Source organism: Melanaphis sacchari, unplaced genomic scaffold (genome assembly GCF_002803265.2).
Source record: "Melanaphis sacchari strain LSU unplaced genomic scaffold, SCAv2.0 Contig40_pilon_pilon, whole genome shotgun sequence".
Taxonomy (NCBI): Eukaryota; Metazoa; Arthropoda; class Insecta; order Hemiptera; family Aphididae; genus Melanaphis; species Melanaphis sacchari.
In genome coordinates, this window is record NW_020271264.1 from 1302766 (window position 1) to 1324512 (window position 21747).

The window sequence follows — 21747 nt, forward strand, 5'->3', positions numbered from 1 at the left end:
TGGCCCCTTAATGGCGTTTGCGCTGCCGCGTCAGGCCACAGCGGCCGCCGGCACCACCGTCCACTTTGCTGCCATCGCCGCCGTCTCGCCGACGCCCAAACCCGTGGCCGCCCTGTCCGCGTCCAACCGGGGCCCGCCGCACATGGTCGTCAGGCCCAAACCCACCAGGCCCGCGTTCGGCCGGTCGCCACCGACGCTGCACCAAGACGCCGCGGCCGCCGCAGCCGCCGCGGCCGCACTGCGCGATCCCATGTGGCGACCGTGGTGATTGATCGACGCGCCGGCGGCCACACCGCCCGCCTATTATATCGGTGCCGCCGACAGTGGACGACCAATGCGCAGCTGAAGCGAGTGCGAATCGTCGTCGTTAGCCGTGGCTGAACCCATTCAGAATTATGACATTTTACGCGTCACTCGATGGGGGAGGGGCGGGGGCGAATAGACCGCGTAAGAGTGTTGTCGAATCATTTTTTTTTGTTTTTATTTTTATTATTATTATTATTATTTTTTTTTTTTTTGAGGTAGTGAGAAGTAGGTGGCTTGGGATCTCACAAGATACACCCCTCATATCCCGCCTACACGTGTTACAGCCGCAACGATTCGAGTTTTGCGGTTTTTCGTTTATTCTTCATATGATAATTATATAATATTGTTTTGTGTTTAATCACAAGAAATCACAATTTTATTGTCACAATGTAATAATAATTATACATATATTATAGGTTAGCCGCATTAACCGTTTTCGAATAACGTTTCACGAACAATTTTTATTTTTATTTTAAGACATTTTTATTTTTGTCCGGGGGAGAAGGGAGGAAGAATTTGTTAAAAGTACACGATCACTCGGTAATTTATTATGTTTTCAGCTTTTGTAAATATAGACATTATTTATCATATTATTATTATTATTATTATTATTATTATTATTATTATCACTACATTATTATAATTATTTTATGATTACCATTATACGTTATAGAAACGTACAGTAATATTATGCTTGATTTTATTTTGTTATTAATATTATTTTATTGTGTTCGTGAGTGTTTGTTTGTGTGTTGGTTTCGATCGAGTTATGTGTATAATATATCAATAGTTTATACTCGATAATAAAAATTATTATGCTTTAATGATGATCTCATCAACGACGTTACACATCGATCGGCGAGTATATAAAATGAAAACTTTGATATCGCAATAATATGTTAGATTATTGATAGAAACCCGATCGCTCGCGCATTGATTTAATAAGAATAGAGTTACTCGACTTATTTTTATTCTGTTAATCACATAGGAAACGCCCGAAGTAACGGATTTTGACTGTAAATATATTATATTATAATATAGTGTTTCGAATTTTATCGTCGTTTTATTTTCAACGTATGGTACACGTAATATTATAACACTATAATTATTATGTATAACATAAAATAGAATAATATCATATACTCGTATTTATATTTATATTTATTTTTTTACCGTGTCCTTACAATAGTCCTATAGCTTAAAAACGTATCCGCACCTAGTTGTCGTTTAGTAGGTTTATATTAATTATTAATTTAGTATTAATACTAAGAAATGAGACAGTTAGTGTGTATAATAATATAATAATAACAATATAAAAAGTACCTATTATAATAATATATCACTATTATGTGCAGTTAGATTGTGTTTGTGTTTATTTCACTGTAGCCGTAACATGTGAAACTAATAAGTTTATAATGTGTACAACAGCGAAATCATCGCATGTATTGTGTATTATATTATATTATATTATATTATTATAATTTATAATATTATAGAAGCATCAATTCTTCGGTATTTATGATATCGCAATAATATTGAGGTTAATCGATATGTATAGAATCGAATAAGTCTACAAAGTTTTCACTTTAATAATGTAGTTAGAATTTATTAAGAAGACAATTTTTTTTTTTTTTTGAATGATTGTATGTATCTTAATTGAAATTACTAAAGATCTAATGATAATATAGACCCTAAAAATGTTTTTACAAAAATATAAAATAGATGTCATATTGAATCTATAATTTATACTAGGATAATTTTTAAATATTATATACCTTTTTTTTTATTATTCATAAAAGCATATTTACAATCTATACTGAAAAGTACAATAAGTAAATTGGATAATATAGTAATATTGTAATAATAATGACGACTTGGTTGGCTTGAGGGGGGAAAACCGTCCATCAACAGTACCTCCTGTTTAACTTGGTGGGTTCATGTGAAGAGACCGCAAATATTATACTTACAAAATGTTGATATAGGTAATAGCTTTCAAATCAGCATGAGCTGCTTACCTATTATTCATAGTGTATTTCGTCTAATGACTCGATAGATTTTTTTATTTAGATAAATACATCGAAATTCTCAAAAAAGTTATTTGTTAAATAATTAAAAGTGGAAAGGGTGGTTTTTGTTTAAACAAGTTTGCATCGCCGCAGGGTATGTGACTCACTTAAGAAATATATCAATTACATATTCAAAAATATGGTCTCTAAATAAATTTAGCTGTTTAATAATTAAAAAAACATATTTTAAATAACAGCATTAGGAGACATTAAGATTTGGTAATAAATAATAATAATAATAAAATATATCTCAAATTTCAATTAAAATTGCCTATATTAAACCCCTTATATAGCGGGTATGTAACGTTTTCGATTGTTTTTGTTACCTTGCCGCCGCATTTACCAAATATTGTGCATCGTGTAGCTTTGGTGTACGGTTAGATTGAATGATTTTTAGCTCACCAAAAATACTATTTTTAATATTGAAATTACAGCTTTTTAAAATTAATAGTAAAATTTACCAATATAATATAAATTTAATTATATGGGTAAATTACCGTAGCGTACGCTGCTTATCGGCGGTACCTATTTCATAACAAGAATCCTTACGTTATTTTCGTATAACGTTGCTATTCCGGGAAACAACATATAAACAATATTTATAGACAAATCCGGTAATGTATAATATTATTATTACAATGATTATCGTATAATGAAGTTCACACCATAGCGTTGTAGATTTTATTAGTTGACCGAACACCGTTCAGTTAATACAGTTGTATTATAATTTATAATATTATAGAACTAAAAAAAATATATCTAATAATATGGAAACTACAATCAAAACAATGTTACGTCAGAATACGAAAAAAATAATAATCATTAGTCAATTCAAACAAATATTATAATATGTAATATGAATTGATGATATATGTATATGGCTTAAATCATTTTTTTAACTACAGTTTTGCCACTTGGAAAATTTGTAAACGGTCTTATACACCTAATAAGTTCACGTCGAAATGAAACTGAAGGACATATATTTTTTGAACGTGTACCTAGAACCTACATTGATTTCCATCCGAAACAGAGGTAAAAGAGTCATCAATTATACATTTGTATCTAGGTAAATTTAATTAAAAAACAATAATTTTTTTTTCGATATTTCGTTTTTGCAAAAAAGTTCGTCCGGTCGCTCATTTTAATTATTGATTCATAAATCTTTAGGCAAATAATTGTCGAGCAGGGCATAAATTATTTTAAGAGAATGACGTACGTATTTTTTTTTCTTGTATACAATACAAAAAATAAATACTTGTATTCATATAAAATAAATATCATATTATCATCATTCCCGCCCGTGCCATAAATTTTTAAAATTGTATAAGCGTTTAAAAGAAAAAAAATCTCATAACCTAACCTAGTACGTTGTACGATATTATTAATATGATGACACGTCTGTGTAAGTATAAGAACATGATAATAATATTAAAAACGAATTCTGAAAAGTAATTTCGTTTGTGAACGCCCTAAAAACCGTTGGCGTTCTGTTGGAAATTTAAACAAGGAGTGCGATATTCACGCGTCGTCCGCAAAATATTCGAACGTATCGCAATACTCCTTCCAAACACTAGCACGCACTTCAAGTCCAATTTTCAGACGTTTATAGGTGCTCGTTTCTTTGGGGTTCGTCACACGAATAACGTTCTGTCTCATCGTGCGGTGGCGGCTCACAACACAATATCGCTGCATCGAAGTCATAAGACATAGATCGCGGGGACGGATTACCGAGCAAAGGTGTGCTTCGTCGTCGTCGTCGTTGCGGTCCGAAAATCCGACGCACGTTCGGCTACGGTCCGCGTGATCCACGTACCGCTTCGGACAAACACGTCGATTTACACGCCTGATCGGACACAACAATAATAATCACGATAGTATAATCATATTAATAACAATATTTGTATTATTACTATTATACACGAGTGCCTACGAGTCGTAAATCGTGTCGGTTCGTTTACTCGCCAGCGTGTTTTATTTTATGATTATAAACCCGTTTAAACGCGTCTCGCACGGGCACATTGTGTAGATCTCGCGATATTATACTTTACTTTTGTTGGGCTAGCGGAACAATGAGAGTCATCTATGAGGATGACTATAGATCGATTAGTAAATAGGAAGTTGAGTTAGGAATTACTTTGGTCTAATAGTCTGAATGTAATCGTAGTTACACGTAACTTCCAACTCGACCGATTGTATTTTCACGTATTTTGGTTGAACTATAGTAAGTTATTTTCAATGATCTAAGATGTTAAATTAAAATTTGTTCTTTACGTAGGTACAAAAGTATTGTAAGACATCTACGAAAAAAAACGCCCTTATTATAGTTTATGCGGATATTATAAATGACAAATAAAGTAATAGAATAAAAAAAAAAGGTAAGCAAGTGCCAAGCGTGTACCACCGCTCTGCTGTACAGTTATTGTATAGGTGTCGAGTGATTCACCGTAGTCGCCGTGATGGATGTGTTCAACTTGAATTCAATGATATATCATTGTACTCGAAATACGATTCTGCACGAAGACGGTCTGTCAGCTTATATCGTTAAGTATATTTCATGATAAGTTTATTTGTATTTTTATTAAAATAAATAATTTCGTTCGTATCAGTAAAAAAATTTTGATTTTTATTAGAAAAGAAATGGAAAAAACTTATTTCTAACTATTTGAGATATAATTTTGAGTTGTCGAGGGAATAACTTTCGAATTTCACAATTAAGTACCCATATATGATTAAAAAGTGACGTGTTTTACATTCACAAAAAAAAAATTCCACGAGTTAATTTTTACTGTATTGACGTAAACTAGCAGTATATTATCAGTGGATGGTCAGTAACTATTTTTTAATTTTTAATGTTTTAAAGGGTTAGAGATTGTTATTTGAATTTTAAAATTAAGCTCCCATGTTCACAGGTAAGTCGTACTACATAATAAAGTCATACAAAATAAAATGTCTATAACCTTAATTTTTAACAAAAATATAATGAAAAACGTATTTTTGGATACTTTGTTATTTTTATTTAGTGAATGAAGAACGTTCGAGTAATTTAAAAAATAAAGATTTGCACTGTCATATAAATGAAGAACTTTATTATATTTGAAAAAAAAAACACTTTTAAACAGTTATATTTTTCTGTCGAAATTTTCTGACAAGTCCTATTGGTTGGCCGTTTTCGTCTATTGTTTTGGTAAATACAGATTGACTAATTTCGTAAAAATTTACGTACTTCAAACCTAAATAAAATATGAATTAGACTCTCCAGTCACTGATCATGACTTTGAATACATAGGTAACGATTTTTTTTTTAAGCATATTATATTTTGAAGTGAACATTTCTTGTTTTTTAGTACGTATATAAAGTGCTTACGTATTCTGTGACTTATAAGTTCTACAGGTCCTCAGCCTTAATCATAATAATATTGTACAAAATACATATAACAAAATGTGTGTACGGAGCGATGCGGTAAACCGCACTGACCACTGATAATATCGTTACGAGTGTTCTTTTTATTTATTATTATTACCATAGTCGTCATCACTTTTTTTTTCTTTTCAAAAGGTGTGATGTGCGTCTACGGTATTATATTGTTATAATAATGCACACATCTGGTGTCTTGAATAATATATACTTGAACGGAGATTCGATCACGTTCCACGGCGGTTGTTATGATATTATTTATATATTATCATATCGTATATACTTATGAACAGGTCGCGGTCAAGTGGCAGTCTCAAGATTATAGTAATAACAATAATAATAGTAATATTATAATATATAGGTACGATTTAATATTTTCCACGTACTTGTAAGTGTATTTTTATGTGTTGTACCCAATATTGTACGTATATATTGTTACGGCGGTCATGCGTTCAAGTTTCATAACCAGGGCTCGGATTTGCATGCGATAAACAACAAAGAACTATGTGCATACATGTGCATTTAAAAATCTCAAGTATGCAGTGTAATTATTATTATTTTCTTATCAAATGCACATTTTTATAAGAATAGACTTAAAAAAATGCATATTTACTAGAAAACTATAATAATATGTTATTATTATTATTATTATTATTATCATCATCGAAACACGTCTTACTTTTTAAATATACATACACAGTATAAAATTACTATGAAATCTAAAGTGTAGTTTAAAATGTCTAATACGACTAAAATATGAAAGTGCGAAGATGAGTGTTCTCTATTTTTAAATTAAATTTCTTTTACAGTCATAATTATTTTGGTTGATGAGTAAATATTATAATATATTGAATCTTCAAAGTATGAAATCGCTTAAATTTGGTAAAAATCATAACATGAAATGTTAAATTTGTGTTGGTCGTATTATGAAACCATTTTTTTTATCATTATTGATATATTCTACTTGTTCAATGTAACAAATGATATAATGACGTGATAAAAATCGAAATAATGGTTCTGTTATACGATCAATATGCTGATCGAAGGTCGTATGTCAAAATATGTTATGTTCTTGTTGTAGGTGTTCCGTATAGTCTTAGTTTTGATTTCAATATATTTTTTATATAATAGGTAGGTAGTCACTGTAAGAGTTAGAAACACTATGAAATAAACGATTTTAAGATTTAAAATTTGAATTTGAACTTGAATTAAAAATATTTATATTTAGGTTTTTACACAAAAAGTAAAGTATATTATTATTATTTATAATATTGTATCTATCAGCGTGATGAATTTCCTTTTTGCTGTACGGTTCTTATTTTCTTGCATTTTACATTACTTTTTTCCCTAAATAAAATAATTTTAAATTTTAAAAACTATAATTTTTTACAATAACATTTTTTAAACGATAACCAAAAATAAAGAATTTTTATTGTCTGCAGGGTATAGTTTTGTATAGTTTTTCATCATATCGTTCACGAGTACGCGACGACAAATAAACCAAGTTCGATAATAATAACCAACCGTTCGCGATAATATCTCAATAGGCAACACAAATTACTTAACACCATGTCTTGTGGTAGTTATTTTCTGTTGCAAATTGAACTTATTCGGGCGCAGATACAAGGTGTCCCACCTCCATGGCGACCGTGGATGCGATGCCCCCCTATAATTTTCTAAAAATTATTATTACATTTACTTTAAACAATAAAAATAATTATATGATTAAGTATATACTATTATTTTTATGAATATAATATTATACAATATGTACGATGTTTTGCGAATCATTCTATTTTAAAACCGGTAATTTTTAATCCTGCTGACAATAGCAACGTGAAGTCACGCATCATCGTTCTTGTCGAAATAGCTTGCCATTTATACTTTCATACATTTCAATAAACTTTATTGTAACAATTAAGTTATTGTCGTTATTGATAGGTTTTCAAAAAACAGAAGAATATTACATTTTGTCTCATAATTTTAGATCAGTATGTTTATACGGGTATTTATGAATTTAAAACTTTAAATATTTTTTAACTATTTTGGTTATTTTAAATTTAGTAACATAAATAAAGTATGTGTTTATTTAATGTACCAATAGTTTTATTTATATTTTATATTGTTATTATAAATATAAATATTAACATTTTATTTTTTTTATAGATATGCATCGAACTACACCGTTCAATTGTCCTATTATATTATAATTATATAACATGACGTTCATAATATTAAAAGGCTACTATCCTCTAATAAATACCCAGGATCTGCGCCTGTGTAAACTTAGTATATCAGTACAATATTATCAAGATTTAGACGTTTAATTCGATTTAAAAAAAGGAGTGCGTTTGCTTACAGGATCTATGTCGTAAAATAATCTATTTATTCAATGTTGTTCGTGATTTGCTCTATAGTCACACTAAAATTCAAAGTTCCAATACAGTTTCTATGTAGTCATTTATTACCGTGTTCAAATTTAACGATCATTCGATGGTGTATTACACATTAATCCTACGAAATCATACGATAACAAGCATTTATTATTATTTGTTTAAACCGGCTGCGCGCATATCCTTTTCTGTGTTTTATGCTGTATTTGTATACAGAAATTTAGATTTTTCAAACTATATACTTTTGAAACCACGGTAACATTATAACTTTAACCGCAAAACCGAATTATCTTAAGTTATTCTCATGTTGTAACTAAAGGTTAGGCCAGTATGTTCTATAAGTTATAACGACTCAAAACGGTTCTTTTTATTAGCAAACGAGGTTTGATCGAAAACAATATAATGTACTATGGTCTATGGTATAATGTTACCAAAGTACCATACATCATCTTCTATCAGCATCTCAGTGGAAAATCAATGTATTTGATATAGGTTTTTCAACAGCCATTGATAAAAAAGTTTAAAATTAAATGACTTAAAATTAGCAACAAATGAATAAAATATATGTCACATAATATTTTTAATTTTTTTCTTCGAGATTTTTAAAATAGCTTATAAATAATTAATAATTAATATTTTTATCATTTTTAAAAATATTGAAATCAATTAAAAATTGACTGCCTATAAATAAATTTTTTTTTTTATGTAGATAGATACTCGAAGTGATGTAGTTTATATTGTTTAAACTCGTATATTCTGACAATATACAAGATGATCGTTTCTCGGGCCAAAATGTATCCACGGACCACATCACCTACCTCTTGGCATCATTCGAAAACGCGAACGACCGAGAACATCATTTAGGTAGTAATATGGTATTAGAAAGTACATCGACGTGCAGCTCACCGATATATTTCCGGTTACCTGGTTACTGGCGGTAATGACGAGCGTGTGTACCTACAGAGCTCGTTTCGTTTCCGTCGCGTCGTTGGGCACCTGTTGGCCCCGACGATAGCGGTTTATGGTGAGAACGTGCCCGGTCGCGCGTACGTCGTGTGCAATGCCTTATAATTCAATACTCGATAATATTACGTTAATCCTGCGTGTGTGTGTATGTGGAATCGATAAATCGCGGTTTGTAAAATGCGGTCTCGTATCGAATGATTCGGGGTTTTTTTTTCGATATTTCTCTCAGTTGTAACCACTGCACGTCGATTTTCCGTGTATACGGTTCTCTGTCACTGTAATTTATTCAATAGTGCGCTGTGGAGGTATAATATTGTGTAGTCGCGTCGTTTGACTTAACTACTGCGCAAGTATACGTTGTACTGCAATACGTAGGTACACACATAAACATAACTAATACATCTACCACTGCAACGTAATACACACTTAGTATATTGTACAGGGTGTTTCGTAGCGGTCGTGTTCGTTTTCATGTCGTTCGTTAGACAAAAACGTTTATTCGATTTCTGACTTTTAACATTTTTTTGAGTTTAATACTGTTATACGTCTTATACTCAAGAACTGTTATTTTCGAGTAACTATTGATTCAAATGAGAATTATACCTTTTCCGTTGTAAATCGTTAAGCATGTTATATTATCGTCGTGAACGTTTAGATGTATTCTGATCGAAATTCGTAAGAGTATTGTATAATTTATAGTTTTTCAGTGAGTTATTGAACTTATTGAACGCTTTATAATGGTAATTCTACTAAGGAAAATGTTACTTTTAATAAAGGTTTCGTATAAAATATATAATATATCTACATTGAAATATTATGATCTAGTCTAGTACAAGTTACACATTTATTTAAACGAATATTATAAAACGTTAATAGATTGATTGATATTAATACAGAACTAATATCATTTAGGTGCTATGCCTACACATTTTTCAAATCTATCACCGTAATTTATCATATTATATAATTATGTAGTGTGGAACTAGTTATTCTCAGTATAGGCACGTACGAAATTAAATAATAATTATAAAACAACTCGCGTGGATTTCGGCGTATTAAATGAAATTTAAAAAAATAAAATATATGTTCTGTTAAGCAACTTGCAAGTGAAAAACTGTGATTTGAGGAGTTAAGTATCGCTGCCACCGGAAACTACCGAAATAGCGATGTCGTAAATACAACCGTTTCGAAGACAGTGATGACATGGTCCTCAATACCAGCTCTTGAAGATATTTCATCAAAATGAATCCGGATAAATGACACCGTCTCAAAGGATAAACTGTTGAGGGGGTTGGGTGGAGGTCGATGGCGGTCGTGCTCGATGAATCACCCTGTATTCGAATAATACGATCGAAGACCGATGCGGTGTACCTAGAGCCCAGTTCTGATCAATGAACGGCACGTTTTCATTCACAGACGTGACGTTATCGTACACCGCAAGCCAGTGTTCTCCGTTCGCCGGCCTGCGTGTGTGCACAGCGTAATATGTCATTACAACATATTTTTATTTATACTGTAGTAATATATTGTGATGTATATTATTATTTTCTACGAACGAGTCCGTTTGAAACGATCGTAGTCGAAACGTGTGGCGGTTTCCCGGCTCGTTTACCGCCACACTGGTCAGCCGGACGCGGTCCGGTCGCTCGGAATCGTAATCGATTTTTTTTACCGATCGCCGTCGTCGTCATCGTCGTCGCGTAATCACATTATAATAATATTATGTTATCGTATTATTATTATTTTTTTTTTTTCATGATTTTTATCCACGACGTCCGGTAAATACGCGTGTAATTCACGTGTGAAACGTACGCGACTGCGGCTACACCGTAATATAATAATAATAGACAGTAGACACAATATACGATGTACGATCTCGTTATTGATTATTGTACTATGCACGCGTAACGATATCATCATATTTTTTGGTACGGTATCGTTATTGTACACCGCACGCAAGTGCGTATTATTATATAGCTGACGTGCGTCTGACACTATACGAAAAGTAATGGTATACCTAATATCATAATAGCAATTATTCAACAGATTTCAAGAAGAAAAATTCGATACGCGTCAATCTGGATTGAAGTGTGTTTTAAACAAAACCACTTGTTCAAAACATTTTATAAATAAACGTTTTAATGAGTTTTAACAAATTAAAAAAAAAAAATAAAAGACAAAAAATTATATTGTAATATTTTCTATGAAGACAAGTATACGTTTTGTTAGTAGATCATCATATATAATATATATTATATATACAATGAAATTTCAAGGGACAAAAAAAAAAAATTCGACGTATTAAAACTTCGAGTTACTAAGAGAGTTTAAAACATAAATAAAATTTTTTAATTATTCGGAAAAATGTGTATTTATAAACTGTTATACTGTTATATAATAATATATTATTAGTATTTGTAATTCGGGTAAGTATACTTTATTTTCTATGATATCTTATAAATTATCTTATATTTTTTTTAGTCTGGGTATTTTATACTTAATCTTATTATTTGTCATACATTCGAGTTAATGAATCATAATAGGCGGTGGGTATCGGGATATAATAACTTCGACTTATAGAAAAATTCGATACACCGAAATAACTTAACATGTATGTCTGACACTGAAAAAAAATTCGACAAACAGAAACTTCGAGATACCGAAGTTTGAGATAGAGAGGTTCAATTGTACACAACTGTGGCGTAGATAATATAAGATAAAGAATATTACATTGTAATGCACCTATATATTTTATTAAGCATAAAATAACGAATTTTTACTTATTTATAGGTATTTATTTTGCATATGGATAAGGCGAAGTTATTTTAAACATATTTTTACGACTTAAAACTCTAAACAGTCGGTGAACGTTGGACGGTATTTTCAATTTTGTATGCACGAAAAGACTAGTTGCCTAATACGAGGAAATTCACCGATGCCCACACTACTACGAGACATCTTAAGTTGCCTATAGATCACGCCTATGGGATTTTCACAAACGTCTTATACGGCATTTGAAAAATTAACACTGACCGTGAACTACTTACGAATCAAAACGATTGGACATAACTGTCCCGTGTTATGTGCTCTATATTTAACAAATTATTTGGCGTTTGATCAATTAATTCGGTATAATACTACTCCTATTGTTGGATTTTGAGAAGTGTTCTTGTGCAACACTATGCTCTGTACGTTTTGCTATCAAAATAAAATATTTTAAATTCTGAATTTTGAATATAAAGGAAATTCAACTGTATTCACATCAAGTAAATAGATAGTAAATAATCTAAAAAATATACGATTACAATTATTTTTTTACAGATATTTGAAAATTGAATTCTAATGAAATTGCATTTTTTAATGATGAATAATGATGTTAATTACTATTAATTACTCATAATATAGTCATATCGATTATTGCGGATTGAGATTATCAAAGGTATATCAGATAATCGGGACACAATAAGTACGTCGCAAATCGCAATTTTTATATCGGAGACCCAATTCGTATGTAGCTGAAGACTCGTATAGTCGCATACGTGTAGTCGACGCGACATATAACATTTTTATGTTGTTATTGAATGGACCACTTATTAGAGTATGCATAATATACTGCATAATAAATTATCAATAGCTTACAGCCGGCTGAATCAACGAACGGTTTCCTTTGTAAACAAGTCATTGTTATTATTATTCAATTACTTTTGAGTGTCGATAAATATTACTTTTTTTTTCCTTGAAAATCGCTTCTTCTATAATACACGTCGACTATAACGATATTATATTATACGATACTAAATAATTATTACGTCTTAATAATAATCAAATAAAAAAAAAAAAAAAATCGACAATTATTTTTATAACATCATTGTAAACGACTTTTTATTAGATTGTAGTAAACTATAAGTAACCACGGATAACTATTTACTAAAACTATTGTTATAAAAATAAACAGACTTGATTTTGTTCTACCTTAATTCAGATTTTTTTTTAAAGGTTCTATTTATTATTTTTATATTGTTTATTCAACGGTTATACCCATAAAACATCTCTACTATGAATTCATCAAAAGGAGTAATGCCTGCCTTAATTGGTACATTAAAAACTATTTAATTCATTTACAAAACATTTATAAATGTTTTTTATGATTTTTATATCAAGTATTTCCGTGTATCGTAATAACAATAGTATACGTTTTCACTTTTCAGCATCATCAGTGGCGATGACCATCGGGGTGATAGTGCGAGAAGTGAAATGGTCATCTCTGTTTTCGCAGATTTCCTCATCACCGATTGTTGGGGGTAACCACCTTTCTTGGTCGATATCGCCAGTCTTATTCGTAACTGGTGCGATTATTGGTGCTCTGTACACAGGGCAGGCTTGGAGATATTTTGGCAACCGACTTGGCATGGCGTTTTTCGACGCGATTTTGATTATTGGTTTGTTTGCTGTTACTTTTCCAATCGTATTGACGGACTTCATGGTCACTGGTGTATCATTAGTACTCGGTATCGGTTCAGGCGCCATGTCTGCAGTCATACCCACATACGTAGGCGAGATTTCGCACCCGAAATACCGAGGTATCTTCTATAAATAAGCATATTCGTTTTTCCTTAATACTTAAAAAAAAAAAAAAAATGTTACTAAAAAAATAAAATAAATAGTATACATACCTATTACTTTTAATATTAATATATAATATACGTATGGTAACATATAGACATATTAGACATATTATATTATCACATAATATGATGGGTAGCTTGATGAAAAAAATTCTTAAAGATTTTAATAAAATTTGAGCAATTGTATAACAGTTTTTTCTATCGTTGTGTTTAAAATTTTTATTTTTATTTGTCACCAAAATCAAATAATTTTTTACCTTTATATGAACTATATAGTGTAATTTAATAAATTTAAATATAATAAAATTTCAATACATAAAAAATATTTTGGATTATGGATAGAGGGGTGTTCGGGGTGAGGATAAGAGAATGTAGGGGGTACAGGAATGAAGGGACTGGATTTGTCGGATTTAAGTTGATGCGGAACAGACCAAAACACAATACTACTGGTATTGTGTTAGTGGTAATGAAATCGGGGTAAATAAGCTAAACCGTGTTTATAGCTATTTCGTCAGCTGTTTTCGTATCGTGTCCAAAAGTTGAGCTCGGCCAAGTAGATTATTATTAATGAATGATAACATGATAAATTAATCAGATTAAAATACAAAGTATACGACACGACACGACACTACATACGATTCAGCTGTGAACTCGGCAACTCGATACTTTCAATATACCACTGATAAAAAATAAACATCTTATAAGTACCTACTACCTACCTTTTATGACGGTAAAGTCGTGGTCTATTTTTACTCTTCGTTTGTGGAGAACATCGATCGATTGTCGTTTGATTTATATATTACCTATAATTATAAACAATAATTTTTTTTTCGTAGGCCGATTGGGTTTAATGTTCCCAGTGATCATGGCTGCGGGCGTCGTGATATCCGACGTATTTGGCCCATTCCAACAATATGATCACCAGCAACCTTTCAAAATATCGTTCAACGTGTTTTGCTACTCGATCGTTATATTGCACGTTATTGGATTGTGTTTTATTCCTAAATCGCCGTACTCGTCACCTAGCAACTTTTTTCAACATTACTATAGAAACGATGACTTCGTAAGTTCGATAAAATCATATAGTCGATTCATTTGGATGGAAATATCGTTCTCATTGGTATATTATATTTGCACGTATAATAATAATATAAATGAGAAAAAAGAAAGAGATAATTTTAAATGCGGTTTTACGTGAGAGTGATTTATAATACAAAATACTACCACGTATGTTTTTTTTTTTTTTTTTTTTAAATAGAGTTATATCGATTATTGCGGAAGATTTCGACGGAACTTATCATGGCACATATTTGACGCATTTAGCTGTAGTGTGGATCGCAGAGCACTGCTGATCAGTGTCGGATGCATGTTTTTCCAACAAATGTGTGGAATAAATGTAATGTTACCGTACATGATTTGTATAATGAAAATGGCCGGCATTCACGTCGACCCTAAAACGGTATTCATCACACTAGAAATCATTCAGGTTAGTAAAAAATTTGTATTTTACGATCAGAATTTGCTACTTATACATTTTAGCTCATGCTTGAAACTTATAATTTACCTTTGATTAAATATTAAATTGAATAATGTGTTTTAGGTCATTACGATGAGTATCGCAATAATTATCATAGATTACAAAGGTCGTCGTATATTATTAATATCTTCGGCAGTGATTATGTGTCTATGTTTGGCTGGTTTGGAATTTTGCATCACTATTCAGATGCAACTAAGTGTTACTACATTCAGTAATTTAACGATGATTCTTATAACGTTTTTCATATTAGCTTATTCTTTAGGATTTGGACCTGTGCCTTGGGTCATAATGGGAGAAATATTTTCGACGAAAGTACGTATAAAAATGACCTCAAAGACTCATTATAAATTATATATTATTTATATAATGAAACGCTAAGACGTCCATAGTTGTTATAATGTTCAAATATTATAAATTGATATATCTAATAACTTATTAGATATATCAATCTTATTACTTATTAGAAATAAAGAACTTATATACAAATCAATTATATTCTATAATAAATATATATATATTTTGATATTTTTTTAGGTAAAACCGTACGGAATAAGTTTAACAACAGCTATACATTGGCTAATGGTTTTAGCTGGTATTTACTTTCCATATGAACTTACCAAGTTTTTGGAAATCGACTATTTCTTCTTAGTTTACTTTGTTTTATGTCTGTTTGGTGCATTATTTGCTTGGTGGTTTGTAGTGGAAACAAAACAAATCAGCTTATCACGGGTTCAATGGGAAATAGATGCCAGTCTTGGAATTATATCATACATACCATTATAATAGTATTAAACTATATCGTTTATAATGGGTTCATTATATGGACGCTTGATTCAAAATGTTCTACATATTTCATTAAAAATTAGTTAATTACACAATTAAATAACAGCATCTGTTTGTATTTTTGTATTTGTTGTATTAAAAATGTATTCTAAAACACTGTTGTATTAAAATTTTTTAAAAATATTTCTTTTTAATTATAAAAACAAATAGTTCATGGTAATTAATTATAGCTTGTTCACTGTAACACGCAATGAAATAAAAAAAAAAAACCTATAATAATCTATTTTTAGAATGGTACCACATATATAAATATAATAAGAAGATAACGGTTGAAGAGTTACATGAATAATAAAATTCTTAAATATAACATATTGTAGTGACGATAACAATAATAACTATAATATCAAATTAATTCATTCATAAAATAAAAAAGTATTATGTGTTCAAGGTATGTCGGAACAATAAATAAATACGTATGGCAAATTGTTGAACCTACTTGAAACACGCGGGTTGGTTTGTGATAAAAATCACCACATCATGCATTATTACGATCCAGTGACCAATATTATTTTAGAAAAATTAATTTTAACTAAATTATCTCGATTGGAAGACAAACTAAATTGTATAAATTGTGAGAGAGAAACAGTGAAGAAGGAAACAAATAAATAAAAAGAACTAATGGGGCTATATATATTATATGCACTCAGTTACCCTAATTAAAAAAAAAAGTTATATATATAAATATAATGATAAAAATCTGATTTCTGATATTCTCCGATACGATGCATGGTAAGAGTTTGGAAGTAGTATTATGAATATACGTCAACATTTTAAAAAATGGTCAACCTATGTACTTTATATATTATATAGAGGTATATAACGAAAAAAAAAAATTAAATGTTTATTTTAAGTTTTATCTGTGAAAGCGATGATTGTATTTAACAAAATAACTTTTTATATATAATTATTATACCATTTTAATATTTTTATTTTAAAAATCTATTTCCGTAATAAATGTTTATTGAGTCATACCTAAAGTGGTCTAAATGTAGATAAGTACTTGGAATGTAATTATGTAAATTAAGATGTAGTTTTATGAAAATTAGTGTTTGGAGGATGTACTTATTTATAGGATAGTTATTTTACTCGTGGACAAGGTGAAGTTATTTTCAAAATACTTATACGACTCAAAAATCTAAACAGTCGGTGAACGTTGGATGGTTTTTTTTTTTATGAAGAGACAGTTGTCTTCTACGAGAAACTTCACCGATGCCCACACTACTACGAGACATCTTGAGTTGCCTATAAATTACGCCTGTAAGATTTTCATGAATTTCTATTAAATTTATTAAAACATTACTAATGAAGGCATAACACTTTTAATTATATAATTATGTTTTATGCACATAATAATATTTTAAAATGCAATGTTTTTAGAAAAAAAATATTCTATAGACGTATATAATATGTATATAAATTTATAAATATGTTTATTGTTGTCGATTAATATGAATTATGAATACTTACTATTCATTGGATCCCAACTGTATTCTATAAAATAATTAGCAATTTTAACAAATTTTTTTAACATTATAATCCAGAGCATCATAAAAATAAATGTGGTTTTAAGCAAACTCTTTTTAAATTCTTAAAATTAAAACTTATGAAGAGACCTAGTATAATATTTTCAAACTTTTTAAAAAATTTAAAATTTAACTACAAAATAATTTGTGAATTTTTATGTTGTTACTCGATGCTAATGAAAAAAACCGTAACTGTATTTTTGATGCTTTTAAACTAAGTAAAAAAAATATCATGAGGAACTATATGAATTTAATTTCAGTTATATTTTACTCACAAACAAAAATGTTAGCATAATTTAATATTTGTTAAATCCAAATATTTATATAATACATGAAAATGACAGGCGCTATATAATTGACAATTTCGTGTTGTCCGGTGTACACAAAATATAAACAAATGTTAAATATTGGTATTCACACTATGATTTATTAATTGAAAGATTATTTGTAATCCAGTTAATTTAAAGCTCCTTTACAACACTTATTTTTTTCTCCATTATGAATTCGAAGACGATTAAATCGAATAATGCAGCTGCACTCATTTAGAAAGATCATAATGGTAAAGACTTATTGCACGAGTTTAACCGTTCAGAATTATCAGTTTATTTAATACGATATTTCTTAACGTTGATGACGAGCATAAGGTAAATATAAAGTTAATTAGAAGTAAGTTAGTTGGGGATAGGTAGTGATTACACAAAAAATTATGTATGTCGCAACGGAAAGCTAACGTATAAGTTTTTCATCATTTAAGCTACATAATATCATATTAATACTTTGTGACAAATTTACAATATTTGAAAGTAATTGGTGACAAATCCGTCACTATATATAATTTTTGAATGGTATTAATCAACAAGTTATTTTTGTATTGTATTTAATTTTGATTTTTTTTTCAAGAACAATGAACTGGTTTTATCCAGTTTCGATGATGAAACTATTTCAATTCCGTCAAAATTATCCAAATATTCGGCTTCAATGTCTACCGTCTGCAAATGGAATGGCTCGATGTCGAAAATGCGATTTATCGTTATCGGTTTGATGTCCATGTCGATTTTGATTCAAGTATGAAAATACATAACGTCGTGTGAGTTCACAACAAGTAGTGATACTGAAATATCAAATGTTATAAAATAACGTGTTTGCTAAATTATTTAAGAATAATATTAAACGCGAGATTACTTCGATAAATTCTTATGATCTAATTTACAAAAACAAGTTCCAAAGCGAGGCGTGTAATAAATATTTTCAAAATCGTGTATTCGGTCCGTGCCGCCTCGAATTTGACTTAATATATTACTATCAAATATATGTATTAAATATAATTTTAATATGTGATAGGTACATCTTTAATAGACATAAAGGTACGTTGGCTGCTTGTTCGTAGCGTATACAATAAAGCGATTTTATATTACTATTATATTGCAGTGTACTGTTTGCGTGTACGTAGCACTCGAAAGACGAAAAGAAAAAAAACACACATCATATGTTGAAAATATATCCTAGCAAATAACATAATAGATACTTTGCAGACCATAAAGTATGATTTTTTAATTACAGTCATATTAATATTTCCAGCATGTGTGACTATTAATAAATACGGTACGGAAATGTGATATTACATAAAAAAAAAAATATATGATAATATTATAAACATAAATTGTCCGTATGGATGTTTGTTATTATTATTGTTATCACGAATAACTATTCAATAACAACACAAGTAATCATTGTTTTATATTTTAACACCGTAGGATTGAGAGCCTGTTATTTTCGTGTCGTTGGGCACGTTGGGCACGGCCATAAAATGCATGTCAACCATGCACTCGTGTACGGTGTAAGTATGTTTATCCTGAATCGTTTGTATACTAAAATGTGTATAATATAGTCGTGTGGGTGCGAAAAAAGTTACAGTAGTCGTGAAATCTTACGTAGATACTTTTACGGTTATATAGAATAATTACTCTGGTGCTGTATACGACGTGTACTGCAGCTTATAAACGTATCGAGAATGATGTGAGTACGCGAGTCTGGGCAAGTTGACTATTTTTTTTTTACCTCAAAAAATGCGTTCAATTGTACGAGCGTTTACGAGCGCTAAATCGGCGCAACCGATGCAACACAAAATGCATAATATTATATGCAACACGTCCCTTCGTGACGCGTATGGCTAAAACGATTACAACGACACATCATACTCTCCGTGGGCGGCGTGGTGACGACGCCTCTGATAGTAACCCAGTCGGCGATGTGGTTCTCTAGAACGAGAGGAACATGGCTACTGGTTAGTGTTTGCGGGTCCGAGTGATCGCGACAATGTTTTTGATATATATATATACCTTAATAGAGTTCGTTCGTTCTTGTTTGCAGATTTCTATATTACCGTCAAGATGTTATGGTCGGCGGCCATTTAGGTAATCGACTTCTATGTGGTAACGGTGGTTATAGACGCATTGTTGAAATTCTTCATAACGAGAATACGCACCATGGAAGTGTCGTACGCTTGTAAGGATACTCGCTTGTTTTCGCGTCCATGCACTTCGCGTACAGCGTATACGACGCCGTTGACGTTGTTATAAATACGTGCTTACATGTCTGATCATGAACGGTTTAATGGCGATTTCGGTGTACTTCTTCTTCCCAAAAACCCACAGTAATCTCAATTCGATGTCGTGCTACGAATCCAAACCGTCGACGGAATCGCACCATAGTGCCAAACTTCTGACCTCTATCAAAACACTCGCCACGTACGCTCGCTCTCTCCTCGTCCTATAACCGCGGCAGATTGTAATTTGTTCTATATTCTCTGTTTTCAAGGAATCAGGATGCCTTGTATCTCATCTTGGCGTACGCGGTATCAAAAACGATGTCGGTTCCTTGGGTGTCGTTGATACCGTCGATGTTTTATAAACTCGGAGCTCATCAGTAGACCACCGCCAACGGCAATTAATATTAGTTTAATTTTTTTATTTTTTAAATTTGTGGTATATAACGCACTTATTTTTTCCCCCAGAATTTCCCCATACAATATAGTTATTTTATCACAATACATGATTTTATCTTGACCTTGGAGTTTAGCGTGTTTGCGAATCGTGCCCTCGACTACAAAAATAGGTTCATGCTGGGGTGCCATTGCATATCGACATTCTCCATATTTTGGTTGATTATAATGTTTGGTTTCAAAACCAAAACCACGTCAAGTATGCGCTCTCGAGGACATACAAATTTTCGCGATAGCGATCGTGATTATTAAATGTTTACGATTTTTACGTGCGTTTTCAGCTGTTTTGAAATGCGTGCTGTTGATAGCATTCCCGTGTACCTATGACTGTCAGGCTTTCTTTTACGAGATGGGCGCCGAGTTGACATATCCCTTGCCCGAATAATTTATCACCGGATTCATGACGGTCGTGAATAACATGTTTATAGACTTTGTTTATGCGACATTATATTTTTTTCTCATTTCGGTAATGCTTATTGATTTTTTTTAAGCAGTATACTAGATAAGCATTAAATATACAATTTTAACCAATCGCGTTTGCGTCGCTCTTAAAACTTTATGTACGTGTATAATAACTCGACGCTGATCAAGGAAATATCATCAAAACTATAATATTTTAAGCTTGTTTTTCCAGTGTTCATATCATTATCGAAAAATGTGTAATAGTAATGTCTGTGTTTATTTTCCAGACGAATACTGGCTGCACGTTGGCTCGTTTGTTTGTTCACTTCTGAGCTTTTTGTTTCTATGTCTCGTTTCGGACGACACTACAAAATAAAAGAATCGTTATTCGGAAACAGCTTGAATAACTCGTCTAGTTGTTGCCTGATAGCAGATTATAAAGTACATTAAACCTTTGTTAACAAATGCGCAACCAAAATATAATTTAATGAGATCGTTTTCCGTAACGACGGATTGGTATAGCCGAAATTCGAGCTGAAAATACTGAAGAATCGTTACCATTATTAATGTTTTGACAGTCTTAAATATTGTTTACATTTTTATTGCATTGAACAGTGTCGGTAAATAAATATTTTACTTTTTTTCCATTTATTTTCGATAATAGTTATAA

At 31.0% G+C, this 21747-nt stretch overlaps 2 protein-coding genes across 2 annotated transcripts in view; both read left to right on the plus strand.

Moving 5' to 3' along the window:
- The window catches only part of LOC112597406 (enhancer of split mgamma protein-like), a gene marked incomplete in the record, with an annotated part of 7459 nt that extends 6540 nt beyond the window's left edge, over positions 1 to 919 (plus strand). Inside the window, 1 exon segment of the mRNA XM_025343451.1 lies at positions 35 to 919. Within this exon segment, the coding sequence (XP_025199236.1) occupies positions 35 to 268 (234 nt within the window).
- Positions 920 to 14105: 13186 nt separating this feature from the next.
- LOC112597297 (facilitated trehalose transporter Tret1-like) lies at positions 14106 to 16091 on the plus strand. Its single transcript, XM_025343269.1, has 5 exons — positions 14106 to 14220; positions 14608 to 14834; positions 15030 to 15257; positions 15372 to 15620; positions 15843 to 16091. Exons 1-5 carry the CDS (start codon positions 14106 to 14108, stop codon positions 16089 to 16091), a joined length of 1068 nt encoding a protein of 355 aa, XP_025199054.1.
- Positions 16092 to 21747: the final 5656 nt, after the last annotated feature.